At 39.6% G+C, this 21,895-nt stretch overlaps 2 protein-coding genes and 1 long non-coding RNA gene across 3 annotated transcripts; all 3 read right to left on the bottom strand.

Moving 5' to 3' along the window:
- Positions 1 to 583: 583 nt before the first annotated feature.
- LOC145866953 (uncharacterized) lies at positions 584 to 7,418 on the bottom strand. Its single transcript, XM_082971013.1, has 2 exons — positions 4,022 to 7,418; positions 584 to 752 (listed from the first exon to the last, which is right to left on the bottom strand). Exon 1 carries the CDS (start codon positions 6,432 to 6,434, stop codon positions 4,908 to 4,910), a length of 1,527 nt encoding a protein of 508 aa, XP_082827139.1. The 5' UTR covers positions 6,435 to 7,418; the 3' UTR covers positions 584 to 752; positions 4,022 to 4,907.
- Positions 7,419 to 9,496: 2,078 nt separating this feature from the next.
- On the bottom strand, positions 9,497 to 12,813 carry LOC145866951 (NLR family CARD domain-containing protein 3-like). The gene is made up of 3 exons (XM_082971012.1): positions 12,512 to 12,813; positions 10,341 to 12,111; positions 9,497 to 10,054 (listed from the first exon to the last, which is right to left on the bottom strand). The coding sequence occupies exons 1-3, from the start codon at positions 12,789 to 12,791 to the stop codon at positions 9,832 to 9,834; spliced, it is 2,274 nt and encodes a 757-aa protein (XP_082827138.1). The 5' UTR covers positions 12,792 to 12,813; the 3' UTR covers positions 9,497 to 9,831.
- A 37-nt stretch (positions 12,814 to 12,850) lies between these two features.
- LOC145866952 (uncharacterized) lies at positions 12,851 to 20,939 on the bottom strand. Its single transcript, XR_014383178.1, has 4 exons — positions 20,736 to 20,939; positions 17,836 to 18,069; positions 13,266 to 13,382; positions 12,851 to 12,954 (listed from the first exon to the last, which is right to left on the bottom strand). It is a non-coding gene; the product is annotated as an uncharacterized LOC145866952 (long non-coding RNA).
- Positions 20,940 to 21,895: the final 956 nt, after the last annotated feature.

Raw genomic sequence — 21,895 nt, 5'->3', positions numbered from 1 at the left:
AGTTTAGTATTTGGTCCCATATTCTTTGACTGCAATGGCAACATCAAGCCTGTGACTGCCATGATTGAGAAAGATCATGAAAAATAATGAAAAATAATGAGTGAGAGAGTTACAGAGGCTACAACAAAACATACTAACCTCTCACCATTACCAATAACAGAGGCTACAACAAAACATGCTAACCTCTCACCATTACCAATATCAGAGGCTACAACAAAACATGCTAATCTCTCACCATTACCAATAACAGAGGCTACAACAAAACATGCTAACCTCTCACCATTACAAATAACAGAGGATACAACAAAACATGCTAACCTCTCACCATTACCAATAACAGAGGCTACAACAAAACATGCTAACCTCTCACCATTAACCTCAAATAAAAGGTGACATTCTGTACTGTCACCTAATATAAAATGTTTTATCTCAGATCTAAATTGCTGGAGTATAGAATCAACTTGAAAACTGTAAGCTTCACTGTCCAAACACATATGGTGTGGACTATGTGTGTCTGGTAAACACATGTGGATCTGGTGAACAGTTATCACTTGTTGACCAACTACAGGAATACTGACCTCAGAGTCTCCAGTTTACAGTGGGGATTCCCCAGCCCAGCAGAGAGCAGCTCCACTCCTGAATCCTTCAGGTCATTGTTACTCAGGTCCAGCTCTCTCATGTGTGAGGGGTTTGAACTGAGAACTGAGGCCAACACTTTACAGGATGTGTTTCTGAGTTTACAGCCAGTGAGTCTGCCAACACAGAAGAAATACAATAACAGACAGGTTGTATTAAAATGATACGTTTAGCTTTCTCTGTTTACGCTGTTACCCGTTTACAAATAATGTGTTGGGTTTGACCTCAGAGCTGAGACCAGAGAAGCACAGCCTTCCTCTGTGACTAGACAGCCTGACAGCCTGCAAAGAGTCAAATCATACTAAAATCACACTGCTATTCTTTGGTGGTGAAAATAGTGGCAGTATATTTTTTCAACATATTCAGATATATCAGTGTCCTGAAACCTGCCATATATATTCATAAATGGATGTTTCATTATTATAAATGATCATAATATTACTTGTAGAGAGAAAATGTATAGTACAAATATTTGAGCACTGACCAGACCAGTTTAAAAGCAGTATCAGTCAGAAGACAGACAGTGAGGTATCAGATTTAGATTGTATTGAGTATACAGTCCACACCATATCTATTTTGACAGTGAAGATAACATTTTAAATGTGGCTCTATACTCCAATATTTTGGATTTCAGATCAAATGTTTCATATGAGGTGACAGTATATAATGTCACCTTTTATTTGAGGTTATTTTAATACATATCTGTTTCACCGTTTAGAAATGAAAGCACTTTATGGATCTAGTCCCTCTATTTGAAGAAGTCATATGTTTTCTGACCAATTCACTTATTTTTATTTATTTATTTCACCTTTATTTCACCTTTATTTAACCAGGTAGGCTAGTTGAGAACAAGTTCTCATTTTCAACTACGACCTGGCCAAGATAAAGCATAGCAATTTGACACATACAACAACACAGAGTTACACATGGAATAAACAAAACATACAGTCAATAATACAGTAGAACAAAAGAAAACATAATGTCTATATACAGTGAGTGCAAATGAGGTAAGTTAAGGCAATAAATAGGCCATGGTGGCGAAGTAATTACAATATAGCAATTAAACACTGAATACTGGGGTGCAAAGGAGCAAGATAAATAAATAAATACAGTATGGGGATGAGGTAGGTAGATTTGATGGGCTGTTTACAGATGGGCTATGTACAGGTGCAGTGATCTGTGTGCTGCTCTGACAGCTGGTGCTTAAAGCTAGTGAGGGAGATATGAGTCTCCAGCATCAGAGATTTTTGCAGTTTGTTCCAGTCATTGGCAGCAGAGAACTGGAAGGAAAGATGACCAAAGGAGGAATTGGCTTTGGGGGTGACCAGTGAGATATACCTGCTGGAGCACGTGCTACATGTGGGTGCTGCTATGGTGACCAGTGAGCTGAGACCAGGCGGTGTTTTACCTAGCAGAGACTTGTAGATGACCTGGAGCCAGTGGGTTTGGCGACGAGTATGAAGCGAGGGCCAGCCAACGAGAGCGTACAGGTCGCAGTGGTGGGTAGTATATGGGGCTTTGGTGACAAAACGGATGGCACTGTGATAGACTGCATCCAGCTTGTTGAGTAGGGTATTGGAAGCTATTTTGTAAATGACATCGCCGAAGTCGAGGATTGGTAGGATGGTCAGTTTTACGAGGGTATGTTTGGCAGCATGAGTGAAGGATGCTATGTTGCGATATAGGAATCCGATTCTAGATTTACTTTTGGATTGGAGATGCTTAATGTGAGTCTGGAAGGAGAGTTTACAGTCTAACCAGACACCTAGGTATTTGTAGTTGTCCACGTATTCTAAGTCAGAGCCGTCCAGAGTAGTGATGCTGGACGGGCAGGCAGGTGCGGGCAGCGATCGGTTGAAGAGCATTCATTTAATTTTACTTGCGTTTAAGAGCAGTTGGAGGCCACGGAAGGAGAGTTGTATGGCATTGAAGCTCGTCTGGAGGGTTGTTAACGCAGTGTCCAAAGAAGTTCCAGAAGTACACAGAATGGTGTCGTCTGCGTAGAGGTGGATCAGAGACTCACCAGCAGCAAGAGCAACATCATTGATGTATACAGAGAAAAGAGTCAGCCCGAGAATTGAACCCTTTGGCACAGCCATAGAGACTGCCAGAGGTCCGGAAAACAGGCCCTCCGATTTGACACACTGAACTCTATCAGAGAACTAGTTGGTGAACCAGGCGAGGCAGTCATTTGAGAAACCAAGGCTGTCGAGTCAGCCAATAAGAATGTGGTGATTGACAGAGTCGAAAGCCTTTGCCAGGTCGATGAATACGGCTGCACAGTAATGTCTCTGTTCGATGGCGGTTATGATGTCATTTAGGACCTTGAGCGTGGCTGAGGTGTACCCATGACCAGCTCGGAAACCAGATTGCATAGCGGAGAAGGTACGGTGGGATTCAAAATGGTCGGTAATCTGTTTGTTAACTTGACTTTCAAAGACCTTAGAAAGACAGGGTAGAATAGATATAGGTCTGTAGCAGTTCGGGTCTAGAGTGTCCCCCCCTTTGAAGAGGGGGGTGACCGTTTCAGCTTTCCAATCTTTGGGGATCTCAGACAATACGAAAGAGAGGTTTAACAGGCTACTAATACGGGTTGCAACAATTTCGGCAGATAATATTAGAAAGAGAGGGTCCAGATTGTCTCGCCCGGCTGATTTGTATGGGTCCAGACTTATAGTGTATTAAAGTAGTCAAAAGTTTAGTATTTGGTCTGATATTCCTTGAACGCAATGACAACATCAAGCCTGTGACTCTACTCAAGGTTGTAAACTCATTGGTTGCATTGGCAGTTTGTTTTGGTTGTGATTTGTAGAATCACAAGCTTGATGTAATCACTGCAGACATGGAATATGGGACCTATACTAAACTTATGACTACTTTAATACAATATCAGTGAATATGTCCAAATATGTAAGACTTCTTCAAATGGGAGAACTAGATACATAAAGTGCTTTCATTTCTAAATGGTAACACAGATAAATATGAAAATACACTCAAATAAAAGGTGACATTCTGTACAGTCACCTAATATTTATCTTTTACCTTTATTTAACTAGGCAAGTCAGTTAAGGACAAATTCTTATTTTCAACGACAGACTAGGAACAGTGGGTTAACTGCCTTGGTCAAGGGAAGAACAACAGATGTTTACATCGTCAGCTCGGGGATTCGATCCAGCAACCTTACGGTTACTAGTCCAACGCTCTAACCACTAGGATACCTGCCTAGCACTCTTATCTCAAATCCTAAATGTTGGAGCATAGCACCAACTTTAAAACTGTAAGCTTCACTGTCCAAACACATATGGTGTGGACTATGTGTGCCGGGTAAACACATGTGGATCTGGTGAACAGTTATCACTTGTTGACCAACTACAGGAATACTGACCTCAGAGTCTCCAGTTTACAGTGTGGATCCTCCAGTCCAGCAGAGAGCAGTCTGACTCCTGAGTCTCCTGGGTGATTGTAGCTCAGGTCCAGCTCTCTCAGGTGTGAGGGGTTTGACCTCAGAGCTGAGACCAGAGAAGCACAGCCTTCCTCTGTGACTAGACAGCCTGACAGCCTGCAAAGAGTAAAATCATATTAAAACCACACTGCTGTTCTTTGGTGTTGAAAATAGTGGCAGTATATTTTCTCAACATATTCAGATATATCAGTCATGAAACCTTCCATATCTATTCATAAATACATTAATGTATCATTATTAGAAATGACAAATTATCAAAGTATTGCTTGTAGATAGAAACATGTATAGTACAAATATTTGAGTAGACTGACCAGACCAGTTTAAATGCAGTATCAGTCAAAAGACAGACAGTGAGGTATCAGATTTAGATTGTATTGAGTATACAGTCCACACCATATCTATTTTGACAGTGAAGATAACATTTTAAATGTGGCTCTAAACTCCAACATTTTGGATTTCAGATCAAATGTTTCATATGAGGTGACAGTATATAATGTCACCATTTTATTTGAGGATATTTTCATACATATCTGTTTCACCATTTAGAAAAATAATAGCACTTTATTTATCCAGACCCCCTATTTGAAGAAGTCATAAGTATTCAGACCAATTCAGTATTAAAATAGTCAAAAGTAGAGTACTTTGTTGTACACTCATTGGTTGCATTTGCTGTTTGTTTTGGGTTATGTTTTGCCCAATAGTAACTGAATATTGGATGAATACTGGAGTAATTTTATGTCTAAGTGAGTAGATAACATGTTTCTAAACACTACAAAATTAATTCTGATGATAACATGATTAATACAAATCATGAATGAATCATGAATAATAATGATGAGAAAGTTACAGAGGCTACAACAAAACATGCTAACCTCTCACCATTACCAATAACAGAGGATACAACAAAACATGCTAACCTCTCACCATTACCAATAACAGAGGATACAACAAAACATGCTAACCTCTCACCATTACCAAAACCAGAGGCTACAACAGAACATGCTAACCTCTCACCATTACCAATAACAGAGGCTACAACAGAACATGCTAATCTTTCACCATTACCAATAACAGAGGCTACAACAGAACATGCTAACCTCTCACCATTACCAATAACAGAGGCAACAACAAAACATGCTAACCTTACACCATTACCAATAACAGAGGCTACAACAAAACATGCTAACCTCTCACCATTACCAATAACAGAGGCTACAACAAAACATGCTAACCTCTCACCATTACCAATAACAGAGACTACAACAAAACATGCTAACCTCTCAGCATGACCAATAACAGAGGCTACAACAAAACATACTAACCTCTCACCATTACCAATAACAGAGGCTACAACAAAACATGCTAACCTCTCACCATTACCAATAACAGAGGCTACAACAAAACATGCTAACCTCTCACCATTACCAATAACAGAGGCTACAACAAAATATGCTAACCTCTCACCATTACCAATAACAGAGGATACATCAAAAAATGCTAACCTCTCACCATTATCAATAACAGAGGCTACAACAGAACATGCTAACCTCTCACCATTATCAATAACAGAGGCTACAACAAAACATGCTAACCTCTCACCATTACCAATAACAGAGGCTACAACAAAATATGCTAACCTCTCACCATTACCAATAACAGAGGCTACAACAAAACATGCTAACCTCTCACCATTACCAATAACAGAGTCTACATCAAAACATGCTAACCTCTCACCATTACCAATAACAGAGGCTACAACAAAACTTGTTAACCTCTCACCATTACCAATAACAGAGGATACAACAAAACATGCTAACCTCTCACCATTACCAATAACAGAGGATACAACAAAACATGCTAACCTCTCACCATTACCAATAACAGAGGATACAACAAAACATGCTAACCTCTCACCATTACCAATAACAGAGGATACAACAAAACATGCTAACCTCTCACCATTACCAATAACAGAGGCTACAACAAAACATGCTAACCTCTCACCATTACCAATAACAGAGGAGGTTAGCATTTTATCTGATCTTTGTTCCTCTATAACTTTGTTATTCGGGCCTCTCGAGTGGCGCAGTGGTCTAAGGCACTGCATCACAGTGCTAGCTGTGCCACTACAGATTCTGGGTTTGAGTCCAGAATCTGTCGCAGGAGGCCGCGACCGGGAGACCCATGGGGCGGCGCACAATTGGCCCAGCATTGTCCTGGATAAGGGGCCAGCAGGGATGTCCCTGTCCCATTGTGCTCTAGAGGTTTCTGTGGCGGGCCGGGTGCAGTCCATGCTGACACGGTTGCCAGGTGAATGAGGTTTCCTCCGACACATTGGTGCAGCTGGCTTCTGGGTTAAGTGGGCATTGCATCAAGAAGCAGTGTGGCTTGGCTGGGTTGTATTTTGGAGGACACACGGCTCTTGACCTTTGCCTCTCTCGAGTCCGTACAGGAGTTTCAGCGATGAGACAAGTTTTGGATACCATAAAAGGGGTAAAAAAAATGTTTAAGAACCAATAACAGAAGGTTTTTTTCTGATCCTTGTGCCTCTATAACTTTCTCATTCATCATTTCATGATTATTCATAATCATGGTAGCATCCACATGAATGTAGAAGTGTTCAGAAACATCTTCTATTCTTACTGACAATACAAGTGAAGTGACTCCAAAATGACAGGACATTATTCACCATTCAGTTTCTATTAGGAAAAACATCATCCAAAACACAACCAAGACAAACTGCAAATGAATTCAACAAGTTAGTAGAATCACAAGCTTGATGTAATCACTGCAGGCATGGAACATGGGACAAAATACTAAACTTATGACTACTTTAATACAATATAAGTGAATTTGTCCAAATAATTAAGACTTCTTCAAATGGGAGAACTACATACATGATTTGCTTTCATTTCTTATCAGTAACACAGCTATGTATGAAAATACCCTCAAATAAAAGGTGACATTCTGCACTGTTGCCTGATATGAAACATTCTATCTCAAATCCAAAATGCTGGTGCATAGCACCACATTTAAAACTGTAAGCTTCACTGTCCAAACACATATGGTGTGGACTATGTGTGTCTGGTAAACACATGTGGATCTGGTGAACAGTTATCACTTGTTGACCAACTACAGCAATACTGACCTCAGAGTCTCCAGTCTGCAGTGGGGATTCTCCAGTCCAGCAGAGAGCAGCTCCACTCCTGAATCCTTCAGGTCATTGTTACTCAGATCCAGCTCTCTCAGGTGTGAGGGGTTTGAACTGAGAACTGAGACCAGAGAAGCACAGCCTTCCTCTGTGACTAGACAACCTGACAGCCTGCAAAGAGTAAAATCATATTAAAATCACACTGCTATTCTTTGGTTGTGAAAATAGTGGCAGTATATTTTTTCAACATATTCAGATATATCAGTGTCCTGAAATCTGCCATATCTATTCATAAATTAACTTATTATTATTATTATAAATTATCATAATATTACTTGAGTAGACTGACCAGACCAGTTTAAAAGCAGTATCAGTCAAAAGACAGACAGTGAGGTATCAGATTTAGTATTTGGTCCCATATTTTTTGAACACAACTACTACATCAAGCCTGTGACTGCCATGATTGAGAAAGATCATGAATAATAATGAGTGAGAAATGTTACAGAGGCTACAACAAGACTGTAAAATCTCCTTCCAGACTCACTATAAGCATCTCCAATCCAAAGTTAAATCTAGAATTGGCTTCCTATTTCGCAACATAGCATCCTTCACTCATGCTGCCAATCATACCCTCGTAAAACTGACCATCCTACCGATCCTCGACTTCGGCGATGTCATTTACAAAATAGCTTCCAATACCGTACTCAATAAACTGGATGCAGTCTATCACAGTGCCATCCATTTTGTCACCAAAGCCCCATATACAGTGGGGGAAAAAAGTATTTGATCCCCTGCTGATTTTGTACTTTTGCACACTGACAAAGAAATAATCAGTCTATAATTTTAATGGTAGGTTTATTTGAACAGTGAGAGAAACAATAACAAAAAAATCCTGAAAAACACATGTCAAAAATGTTATAAATTGATTTGCATTTTAATGAGGGAAATAAGTATTTGACCCCCTCTCAATCAGAAAGATTTCTGGCTCCCAGGTGTCTTTTATACAGGTAACGAGCTGAGATTAGGAGGACACTCTTAAAGGGAGTGCTCCTAACCGCAACTTGTTACCTGTAAAAAAAAAGGACACCTGTCCACAGAAGCAATCAATCAATCAGATTCCAAACTCTCCACCATGGCCAAGACCAAAGAGCTCTCCAAGGATGTCAGGGACAAGGTTGTAGACCTACACAAGGCTGGAATGGGCTACAAGACCATCGCCAAGCAGCTTGGTGAGAAGGTGACAACAGTTGGTGCGATTATTCGCAAATGGAAGAAACACAAAAGAACTGTCAATCTCCCTCGGCCTGGGGCTCCATGCAAGATCTCACCTCATGGAGTTGCAATGATCATGAGAACGGTGAGGAATCAGCCCAGAACTACACGGGAGGATCTTGTCAATTATCTCAAGGCAGCTGGGACGATAGTCACTAAGAAAACAATTGGTAACACACTACGCCGTGAAGGACTGAAATCCTGCAGCGCCCGCAAGGTCCCCCTGCTCAAGAAAGCACATATACATGCCCGTCTGAAGTTTGCCAATGAACATCTGAATGATTCAGAGGACAACTGGGTGAAAGTGTTGTGGTCAGATGAGACCAAAATGGAGCTCTTTGGCATCAACTCAACTCGCCGTGTTTGGAGGAGGAAAGCTGCCTATGACCCCAAGAACACCATCCCCACTGTCAAACATGGAGGTGGAAACATTATGCTTTATGCTTTGGGTGTGTTTTACTGCTGAGGGGACAGGACAACTTCACCGCATCAAAGGGACGATGGACGGGGCCATGTATCGTCAAATCCTGGGTGAGAACCTCCTTCCCTCAGCCAGGGCATTGAAAATGGGTCGTGGATGGGTATTCCAGCATGACAATGACCCAAAACACACGGCCAAGGCAACAAAGGAGTGGCTCAAGAAGAAGCACATTAAGGTCCTGGAGTGGCCTAGCCAGTCTCCAGATCTTAATCCCATAGAAAATCTGTGGAGGGAGCTGAAGGTTCGAGTTGCCAAACATCAGCCTCGAAAAATTAATGACTTGGAGAAGATCTGCAAAGAGGAGTGGGACAAAATCCCTCCTGAGATGTGTGCAAACCTGGTGGTCAACTACAAGAAAAGTCTGACCTCTGTGATTGCCAACAAGGGTTTTGCCACCAAGTACTAAGTCATGTTTTGCAGAGGGGTCAAATACTTATTTCCATCATTAAAATGCAAATCATTTTATAACATTTTTGACATGCGTTTTTCTGGATTTCTTTGTTGTTATTCTGTCTCTCACTGTTCAAATAAACCTACCATTAAAATTATAGACTGATCATTTCTTTGTCAGTGGGCAAACATACAAAATCAGCAGGGGATCAAATACTTTTTTCCCTCACTGTACTAACCTCTCACCATTAACCTCAAATAAAATGTGACATTCTGTATATTCACCTAATATGAAACATTCTATCTGAAATCTAAAATGCTGGAGCATAGCACCAAATGTAAAACTGTAAGCTTCACTGTCCAAACACATATGGTGTGGACTTTGTGTGCCTGGTAAACACATGTGGATCTGGTGAACAGTTATCACTTGTTGACCAACTACAGGAATACTGACTTCAGAGTCTCCAGACATAAACCCTCTACATACTTGAGTTTCTCCAGTCTGCAGTGTGGATCCTCCAGTCCAGCAGAGAGCAGTCTGACTCCTGAGTCTCCTGGGTGATTGTAGCTCAGGTCCAGCTCTCTCAGGTGTGAGGGGTTTGACTTCAGAGCTGAGGCCAGCGAAGCACAGCCTTCCTCTGTGACTAGACAGCCTGACATCCTGACAAAGAGATCATCATGACTTCACAGACACACTGCTAATTTAACACCGGTAGCATAGAAGGACAAAGGAAAATGCATTTGGTTTAATCTCTCTAACAACATATAGATTAATCTTCTGTCTCCTAGAATTGTGTGGTCATTCTGTTATACTAATGGGAAAATCAATGCATTTATTCAATATGTTTTTAAACATAATATTATATACAAATTATAATACGTATTATTCTCTAAACTGAATATTTCTTCCTGATGATTAATTCTTATATGTCATTTTATGTACTCACAGAGCAGCTCTGGAGGCTTTGACCACTGGCAGCAGCCTCAGAAGACCTTCCTCTGATCTGGAGTATTTCTTCAGGTCAAACACATCCAGCTCCTTTTCTGAAGTCAGCAACACAAAGACCAGAGCTGACCACTGTGCAGGTGACAGGTTGGGTTTTGAGAGACTTCCTGATCTCAGGTAGCTTTGGATCTCCTCCACTAGAGAATGGTCATTCAGTTCATTCAGACAGTGGAACAGATTGATGCACCTCTCTGGAGAGGGATTCTCCCTGATCTTCTCCTTGATGTACTTGACTGTTTTTTCATGGCTCTGTGAGCTGCTTCTTGTCTTTGTCAGTAGACCTCGTAAGTGCTTCTGATTGGACTCCAGTGAGAGGCCCAGAAGGAAGCGGAGGAAAAGGTCCAGGTTTCCTGTCTCACTTTGTAAGGCTTTATCCACAGCACTCTTGTAGACAGTAACTTCAGGCTTGTCTTTTGTTTGCAGTTTGTCCATTAGATTCTCATTGTTGTTGATGAATGAGAGGAACACATAGACAGCAGCCAGAAACTCCTGAATGCTCAGATGAACGAAGCAGTACACCTTGTTCTGGTACAGAACACATTCCTCTTTAAAGAACTGTGTGCACAATCCTGAGTACACTGAGGCTTCAATGACATCAATGCCAGCCTCTTTCAGGTCTTCTTCATAGAAAATCAGATTGCCCTTCACTAGCTGTTGAAAAGCCAGTTTTCCCAGTGACAGAATGCTCTCTTTATTCCAGTGTGGACCTGTCTCTTCTTTCCCAAGATACTTTTCATTCTTCTGTTTGGTATGAAACACCACAAGGTGTGTGTACATCTCAGTCAGAGTCTTGGGCATCTCTTCTCTCTTATGTTTCAGCATGTGTTTGAGGACTGTTGCAGAAATCCAACAGAAGACTGGAATGTGGCACATGATGTGGAGGCTCCTTGATGTCTTTATGTGTGAGAGGATTCTGCTGGCCAGGTCCTCATCACTGAATCTCTTTCTGAAGTACTCCTCCTTCTGTGGGTCATTGAACCCTCGTACCTCTGTTACCTGGTCAACACACCCTGAAGGGATCCTATTGGCTGCTGCAGGTCGGGTAGTTATCCAGAGGAGAGCAGAGGGAAGCAGATTTCCCTTGATGAGATTTGTCAGCAGAACATCCAGTGAGGTTGACTCTGTGACGTCACAACAGATCTTGTTCTTCTGGAAGTCTAGGGGCAGTCGACACTCATCCAGACCATCAAAGATGAACAGAACTTTGTACTTGTTGTAGATGGAGATTCTTGATTGTTTGGTTTCCATTGAGAAGTGATTAAGAAGTTCAATGAAAGTGTGTTTGTCCCCTTTCATCAAATTCAGCTCCCGAAAAGGGAATGAAAATACAAATTGAACATCCTGATTTGCTTTTCCTTCAGCCCAGTCCAGAATGAACTTCTGCACAGAGACTGTTTTTCCAATGCCAGCGACTCCCTTTGTCAGCACAGTTCTGATAAGTTTGTCTTGTCCAGTTAAGGGTTTGAAGATGTCGTTACATTTGATTGCAGTCTCTGGTCTTGCTTGTTTCCTGGTTGTTGTCTCAATCTGTCTCAGCTCATGTTCATTATTGACCTCTCCTGTTCCACCCTCTGTGATGTAGAGCTCTGTGTAGATCTTATTGAGAAGTGTTGGGTTTCCTTGTTTAGCGATCCCCTCATATACACATTGAAACTTCTTCTTTAGATTAGATTTGAGTTCACGTTGGCAAATCACAGCAAGCTCATCTGAATCTAGAAATAACACAGAAGATATTAATATTACGTCTGTTTTAATGCCTACAGTATTGTAGGACTGTTATAACATTTGAAATTATAATCATTTATTCTCTTAACTGTCTGTATAAATGTGTAAATGTTTTCATAATGCATTACAGACTGGTGTGACTGATTGTATTATTATTGGTGTTATTGATGGTATTATTAATGTTGTCTCTCTCTCTCTCTCTCTGTCTCTGTCTCTCTCTCTAAATTAATCACCACAACACATCCCTTCTGCTACTTGTTGAGGCCACTAGGTGTTGTGTTAAGGCTGCTACAATATCATTGAGTTACACAGCTACTTTAGCTGTACTTTAGCCACAGCTTTTAAATGTTATAAAACAGCATTCAACATGAGGCAGACAGATCTTACATTTCTCCAGTGTGTCAGCAAGCTCCTTCTGGTTCATTTTCCTCAGGACGTGCAGTGTGATCTTCAGAGCCCCCTCTCTGGCACTGCTCTCCTGCTTCTCATCTTCAGCGTCCACCACTTCCTCATCCTGCTTCTGACTCTCAAAGCCTTCTGGGAGTTCTGGACTAAGAATCCTCTTGAACATCTTCAGCTCGTTCTTCACAAATGTCATCATTTTCTCTTCAAGCAACTGAAATAAATCAAGTAAATAAGTTAAGCAAGAGAAGAAATGCTTTCTCATTAACACAATAATGAATAATTGACAGATCAACTTTACTTGAGGTAAACAAAAACAAATGTACATAACAGGACCACATACACTGAATATAGAGTCCAGGTCTGTTTGATGACTCTGGGAAGACTGACCACTGAGAATCTCTGACTCTGATCTCTCCTGTTGGTTTCTGTGGACAAAACATGAGATTACACACCACACACACACACACACACACACACACACACACACACACACACACACACACACACACACACACACACACACACACACACACACACACACACACACACACACACACACACACACACTGAGGGAATGTTGTGTTTGTTTAATATTGTTTTAGGACTATGAAAATGGACTAAAGTATTAGCCTGTGGATTATGAAAACAACAAAAATAAATGGGAAAATGGGAGAGGAGAAATGACTAGAGACAGTGTTGTTTAACTCACTGACCATGACCCATGAGTTCTTCTTACCTTTGTTCAGTAGAAAAGTCTCCCTCCCTAAAATGTATAGGATGACCCATGGACTGGTCACTCTTCATGGACACACAGCTGGGTACAGGGGAGGCTGGTCTCTCCTGCTTGATTGGACTTCAACACAACAGAGAAAAACATTACATCTCTCATCTACTCTGATCTCAGATGGGGAAACATAAGAAGAGTTTCATTCCAAAACGCAACATATCACTTTACAGAAATGTTCGGAAATTAGCTTTTATGTCTTAAAGACATTATGAAAGAGATTGGTGTGTTTTTTCACTATCTAATCATGGCATGGGGTTGTTCAATGACAGACATTTATTTGTTTAAAATCTATCACTTGATGGTTTCATTTAAGAAACAAATGCTTTTTTGTGCATAATGCTATGTATCTGCCTCACTCTCAGAGAAATCAGTAGTACTGCTAGGTTTAATACAGTAATAATATATATCTGCCTCACTCTCAGAGAAATCAGTAGTACTGCTAGGTTTAATACAGTAATAATATATATCTGCCTCTCAGAGAAATCAGTAGTACTGCTAGGTTTAATACAGTAATAATATATATCTGCCTCTCAGAGAAATCAGTAGTACTGCTAGGTTTAATACAGTAATAATATATATCTGCCTCTCAGAGAAATCAGTAGTACTGCTAGGTTTAATACAGTAATAATATATATCTGCCTCTCAGAGAAATCAGTAGTACTGCTAGGTTTAACACAGTAATAATATATATCTGCCTCTCAGAGAAATCAGTAGTACTGCTAGGTTTAATACAGTAATAATATATATCTGCCTCTCAGAGAAATCAGTAGTACTGCTAGGTTTAACACAGTAATAATATATATCTGTCTCACTCTCAGAGAAATCAGTAGTACTGCTAGGTTTAATACAGTAATAATATATATCTGTCTCACTCTCAGAGAAATCAGTAGTACTGCTAGGTTTAATACAGTAATAATATATATCTGCCTCTCAGAGAAATCAGTAGTACTGCTAGGTTTAATACAGTAATAATATATATCTGCCTCTCAGAGAAATCAGTAGTACTGCTAGGTTTAACACAGTAATAATATATATCTGCCTCTCAGAGAAATCAGTAATACTGCTAGGTTTAATACAGTAATAATATATATCTGCCTCTCAGAGAAATCAGTAGTACTGCTAGGTTTAACACAGTAATAATATATATCTGTCTCACTCTCAGAGAAATCAGTAGTACTGCTAGGTTTAATACAGTAATAATATATATCTGCCTCTCAGAGAAATCAGTAGTACTGCTAGGTATAATACAGTAATAATATATATCTGCCTCTCAGAGAAATCAGTAGTACTGCTAGGTTTAATACAGTAATAATATATATGCCTCACTGTCAGAGAAATCAGTAGTACTGCTAGGTTTAACACAGTAATAATAGTATATTTCTGTCTCACTCTCAGAGATCAGGCTATACGGATAGTTAGAGGTATGAGGCTATAAGGAGTACCAGTACTGAGTCAATATGCAGGGGTACCAGGTAGTTGAGGTAATAATGAGACTATAAGGAGGACCAGTACTGAGTCAATGTGCAGGGGTACCAGGTAGTTGAGGTAATAATGAGACTATAAGGAGTACCAGTACTGAGTCAATGTGCAGGGGTACCAGGTAGTTGAGATAATAATGAGACTATAAGGAGTACCAGTACTGAGTCAATGTGCAGGGGTACCAGGTAGTTGTGGTAATAATGAGACTATAAGGAGTACCAGTACTGAGTCAATGTGCAGGGGTACCAGGTAGTTGAGGTATTAATGAGACTATAAGGAGGACCAGTACTGAGTCAATGTGCAGGGGTACCAGGTAGTTGAGGTAATAATGAGGCTATAAGGAGTACCAGTACTGAGTCAATGTGCAGGGGTACCAGGTAGTTGAGGTAATATGTACATGTAGGTAGGGGTAAAAGTGACTAGGCAATCAGGATAGAGATTATATCTCTTCATCCAGGGAGTGCGCACACACACACACACACACACACACACACACACACACACACACACACACACACACACACACACACACACACACACACACACACACACACACACACACACACACACACACACACACACACCCACACACACACACACACACACACACACACACACAGGGAGGGAATATTGTGTTTGTTTAATATTGTTTTAGGACTATGAAAATGGACAAAAGGATTAGCCTATGGATTATGAAAACAACCAAAAGAAATGTGAAAATGGGAGAGGAGAAATGACTAGAGACAGTGTTGTTTAACTCACTGACCATGACCCATGAGTTCTTCTTACCTTTGTTCAGTAGAAAAGTCTCCCTCTCTAAAGTCTATAAGAGGATCCATAGACTGGTCACTGGTTTCATTACAAAACGCTATATATCACTTTACAGAAAGCAGCTTTTATTGTTTAAAGAAATTATGTATTAATTATTACATCTCTCACAGACAAGGATTTGTTTAAAATCTATCACTTGATGGTTTCATTTCAGAGACAAAAATCATGTTTTTTTATGCAAAATGCTATATATCTCCCTCACTCTCAAATGTGACCGACCGGCTCAATTTGGTAATTAACTAAATAACTACATATATAGTGATTTTGGTTTATGTCAGTTTAATTGTTTGTTATGGTATAAGTTGTTATTTTATGATTGTAAGTGATAAAATTAACTAGTAATTCTGAGTAATTACTACTTTAGTAAGGAATAACACATTTTTCAGTACTACTGCAGTTGCTAAATAATTCCAATAGATGGAAGCATAAGACCACAATGACATTTCAGAAGGTTAGTTTAGTTTTCTCCCTGGATACACCACCACTCCCTGCGCTTCTTTCTGTCCCTTTCCACACTGCTAACACAAGAGGAAGGACTGAAAAAACATTTAACACATTACTGTGAAGTAATATAACGATGATTCATGTTTATTATGACCTGTTTTATGCTCATGTTTTACACTTCATTAATATAACGATTATCATTAAGCCTGAACATTAATTCAGTCACCTCTGGTCGAGAAAAACATATTTTCCCAGTACATTCATTCTCTAATTCATCAACCAGCATCGACCTGCTTTGTCTTCTCGCGCAGCCAATGGGCATGTTGAGGTAAATTTAATTTAAAGGTCAAATGTTGAGGTAAATTTAATATAAAGGTAAAATGTTGAGGTAAATTTACTAACCGGGAGGGTTGAATGATGTAATTGATTGGAGGGCTGGAAGATGCACTCTTGTCTTTTCTATTCCGAGGTTGTTTACTCGCAATATCAGATATTAAGATTACTTTTTATAATGCATGTAATGTTATACTAAGGTTGAGGGTCTGACTAGTAATTATTTACCCAGGGTTCAATACCTGCTATAATCACTATTTGTTGCTCTCCCAAAAGCAACACAGCCCTAACACGAGATATATAACTAACTAAAGTAATGAGTGACCATTTTAGAAAATCATGGGACACATAGTCAGTGGTTGCATGCTATTTTATGTCAATCATATTGCTGCTTGTAGCCTATAACTGATGCTTCGTGGTCTTATGCTGCCATCTATTGGAAATATTTACCAATTAAAAGTTATTAATTCACGTAAGGACATTGGTGAGGCAGCTGAGAAATAAAGTGTATTTTTCCCATTAATTCCTTAGATCAGTCTCAAACCTGCCCCACCTATCCTACACCAATTGTTGCACTTTCAAATAGAGATTACTAGGTCACCCAGTTCAAACCACATTTTTGAAAAATAAAACGAATGTGGCTTGTTTATAATAAATAATAAATGTAATAAAATAACAAAACAATAAAAGCAAAATGCTTATACAGGTTTTGAATAACAAAATAATCAAAATGCTATTTAGTACTATAATAGTTTCTAGAAGTGTTCTACGCTACCCTAGAAACAGGGTTAGGGGTTAAGGCTAAAATAGGTTATACGTAGGGTTAGAGTTTCTGTACAGCACTTTGTGACATCTGCTGATGTAAAAAGGTCTTCATAAATACATTAGATTGATTGTTAGGTTTCGGGTTTTAAAGGTATAAAACATTCTGGGTTTATAGCTCTCTTGCTCCTCCCTGTGGTCTTCTGTGGGAACTACATACCTCATTCACCACACTTGATAGGCTCATAATCTGAGGTAGCAACTGAGTCAGAGCTACAAATCAATGAGCTAGACCTGTCCATTTGGTTTGCAACTCAGTGAACCTGAGCAGCAATCACTCAATTCGATGCCTACAAATGAAGATTTCGATGCATATCAAATTTCAAGCAGCCATTTAGAAACAAGATGTCGTAAAAAAAAAAATCTAATTTTAAAAATAGCATTTTGGCTGTTTAAATGGGCCACATCACATCACAACAAAAAGAGGACATGCAGTAATAATAATAATAATAATAATTACAAAAATATATACCCATCAAAAATCTATTAGTTGAAAATCTGAGAACAGTAATATTGAAGGTACCCATAAACAACCATTTCTGATTAAAAAACAAATGTGAATATTTTGGAAATAAACTCTTAATAATTATTTCAAAAATTGTCATCTCACCTCTTGGCTTTGGTGTCATGTTCCCTAGAGAGTCTCATTTTAGAGGCAGGGCCCCCCTCCTCTCTCTCCCCAGAGAGACTCCTTTTAGAGGCAGGGCCCCCCTCCTCTCTCTCCCCAGAGAGACTCCTTTTAGAGGCAGGGCCCCCCTCCACTCTCTCCCCAGAGAGACTCATTTTAGAGGCAGGGCCCCCCTCCTCTCTCTCCCCAGAGAGACTCATTTTAGAGCACTGTCCCCTGTAAACAGAGATCCAGCATGATGGTTGTGGTTAACACAGTAACAACTAAACAGAGATCCAGCATGTTGGTTGTGGTTAACACAGTGACAACTAAACAGAGATCCAGCATGTTGGTTGTGGTCAACACAGTGACAACTAAACAGAGATCCAGCATGTTGGTTGTGGTTAACACAGTGACAACTAAACAGAGATCCAGCATGTTGGTTGTGGTTAACACAGTGACAACTAAACAGAGATCCAGCATGATGGTTGTGGTTAACACAGTGACAACTAAACAGAGATCCAGCATGTTGGTTGTGGTTAACACAGTGACAACTAAACAGAGATCCAGCATGTTGGTTGTGGTTAACACAGTGACAACTAAACAGAGATCCAGCATGTTGGTTGTGGTTAACACAGTGACAACTAAACAGAGATCCAACATGTTGGTTGTGGTTAACACAGTGACAACTAAACAGAGATCCAGCATGTTGGTTGTGGTTAACACAGTGACAACTAAACAGAGATCCAGCATGTTGGTTGTGGTCAACACAGTGACAACTAAACAGAGATCCAACATGTTGGTTGTGGTTAACACAGTAACAACTAAACAGAGATCCAGCATGATGGTTGTGGTTAACACAGTGACAACTAAACAGAGATCCAGCATGTTGGTTGTGGTCAACACAGGGACAACTAAACAGAGATCCAGCATGTTGGTTGTGGTTAACACAGTGACAACTAAACTGAGATCCAGCATGTTGGTTGTGGTTAACACAGTGACAACTAAACAGCGATCCAGCATGTTGGTTGTGGTCAACACAGTGACAACTAAACAGAGATCCAGCATGTTGGTTGTGGTTAACACAGTGACAACTAAACAGAGATCCGGCATGTTGGTTGTGGTCAACACAGTGACAACTAAACAGAGATCCAGCATGTTGGTTGTGGTTAACACAGTGACAACTAAACAGAGATCCAGCATGTTGGTTGTAGTTAACACAGTGACAACTAAACAGAGATCCAACATGTTGGTTGTGGTTAACACAGTGACAACTAAACAGAGATCCAGCATGTTGGTTGTGGTTAACACAGTGACAACTAAACAGAGATCCAGCATGTTGGTTGTGGTTAACACAGTGACAACTAAACAGAGATCCAGCATGTTGGTTGTGGTTAACACAGTGACAACTAAACAGAGATCCAGCATGTTGGTTGTGGTTAACACAGTAACAACTAAACAGAGATCCAACATGTTGGTTGTGATTAACACAGTGACAACTAAACAGAGATCCAGCATGTTGGTTGTGGTTAACACAGTGACAACTAAACAGAGATCCAGCATGTTGGTTGTGGTTAACACAGTGACAACTAAACAGAGATCCAACATGTTGGTTGTGGTCAACACAGTAATTCTTTAATGTCAATTGTTATCATTAATTAATTATCTCCTATAAAACATTTCCTAACAGACATAGAAACAGTCAGGTGATTTAATGCATCAAGTGAACATGTAGTTGTGAAATGACATCTCCATGGTAACTGTCAATAATAATAATAAGTCACTGTTTGTTAAAGTAGTTCTAGACAGTACAGCAACAATAACAATAATAATAATAATAATAATAATAATAAGTCACTGTTTGTTAAGGTAGTTATAGACAGTGCAGCAACAACAATAATAATAATAATAATAATAATAATAATAAGTCACTGTTTGTTAAGGTAGTTATAGACAGTACAGCAGCAACAATAATAATAATAATAATAATAATAATAATAAGTCACTGTTTGTTAAGGTAGTTATAGACAGTGCAGCAACAATAATAATAATAATAATAATAATAAGTCACTGTTTGTTAAGGTAGTTATAGACAGTACAGCAACAACAATAATAATAATAATAATAAATCACTGTTTGTTAAGGTAGTTATAGACAGAACAACAACAATAATAATAATAATAATAATAATAATAATAATAATAAGTCACTGTTTGTTAAGGTAGTTATAGACAGTACAGCAACACAAGGCCATGTCTCACAATTATTTGTATTCACTAACAGTAGACTATTTATTGTCTTTCAATCTGTTATTTTCTAAATGTATCTGAGAATGTAGACAGAAGGGCTAAAACGGACATGATTGATCTGAGGGGGATCTTTGATCCTGGAGCGCTACCCTCCGGTAGGGTCTCACTCCAACCCTGTTCCTGGAGCACTACCCTCCGGTAGGGTTACACTCCAACCACAGCTGTAACTAACCTGATTTATCTTATAAACCAAATAATTATTTTAATCAGGTGACTAGTTTTGAATAGGAATGAAAACCTACAGGATGGTATCTCTCCAGGAACAGGATCGGGAGCCCTGTTTTAAAAGATGCATGAAATCCATCCTCCAATTTTTTCTGACTATTCAGCTTCAGCTAACCGTGCTAAAATCTTATTAGAAATCAGTTTTTTTTTTGTAACAGTAACGTTACCATTTACCTGGTAATTAAATATAATTTATTTAGAATTGATCAGAATAATGTTTATTGTATTCTCAAATTGAAAGTGCTCCCTCGCGCTCCTCAGCACTACACCCATGGTGATAAGAGATCATAGATCAAACCTACTCTTGACTATTAAATGTCTGACTACGACCTAACTTTATAATAGTGTGTAAGTAGCTTCTAGACTTACCAGTCTGCTCGTCTTTCCTTCAAATCAATACTTTTACCCGACTTCTGTTGCCGAGAAATGTGCGCCACAGTTTCAACATCCATTTCGTACGTGCATTAGCCCACGAACTTCCTTTCAACTTCATGAGGAAATGACATAACAGAATTCCTAAACCCAGAGACCAACATCCCGAGTCTACTGGGACCGCTGGGGAAGCAGACTGTAGGAAGTAGACCGATGCTGTGATTTGGGGTTTGAGAAGTCAGAAGTGAAAAATTCCTCCTTAGTTGTACATTTTCTCTAAATCTAAAGGCAAAACCTAGATTGGAGCCAATGTCTTAAGTATTTCAACATGTTATTACTCCAACTTCGTGAAAGAGACAAACTGACACGTTATTATTTTAGTCAAAAACGACTTTATATCGAAGGAGTGTCTTTGGTTTGACTGCCTGCACATGCTCAGTTCTACATACTTTTGTATATCTAGTGTGTGTGTATATATATATATATATATAAAAATAAAAAATAAAATATATATATATATATATATATATATATATATATATACACACACACTAGATATACAAAAGTATGTAGACACCCCTTCAAATTTGTGGATTCGACTATATCAGCCACATCCGTTGCTGACAAGTGTATAAAATTGAGCACACAGCCATGCAATCTCCATAGACAAACATTAGCAGTAGAATGCTCAGTGACTTTCAACGTGGCACCATCATAGGATGCCACCTTTCCACAAAGTCAGTTCATCACATTTCTGCCCTGCTAGAGATTCCCTGGTCAACTGTAAATGCAGTTATTGTGGAGTGGAAACATCTTGGAGAAACAACGGCTCAAGCGTGAAGTGGTAGGCCACACAAGCTCACAGAACGGGGCAGCCAAGTGCTGAAGCGTGTTTTCTGGAGTGATGAATCACGCTTCACCATCTGGCAGTCCGACTGTCACGTCTGGGATTGGCGGATGCCAGGAGAACCCTACCTGCCCCAACGTATACTGCCAACTGTAAAGTTTGGTGGAGGAGGAATAATGGTCTGGGGCTGTTTTTCCATGGTTCGGGCTAGTCTCCTTAGTTCCAGTGAAGGGAAATCGTAACGCTACAACATACAATTACATTCTAGATGATTCTGTGCTGGCAACTGTGGCAACATTTTGGGAAGGCC

The sequence above is a fragment of the Salmo salar genome, unplaced genomic scaffold (assembly GCF_965601325.2).
Source record: "Salmo salar unplaced genomic scaffold, fSalSal1 ptg000136l, whole genome shotgun sequence".
Classification (NCBI taxonomy): domain Eukaryota; kingdom Metazoa; phylum Chordata; class Actinopteri; order Salmoniformes; family Salmonidae; genus Salmo; species Salmo salar.
Note: the sequence above shows the minus strand (reverse complement) of the source record. Positions and strands in the feature narration are given on the sequence as shown.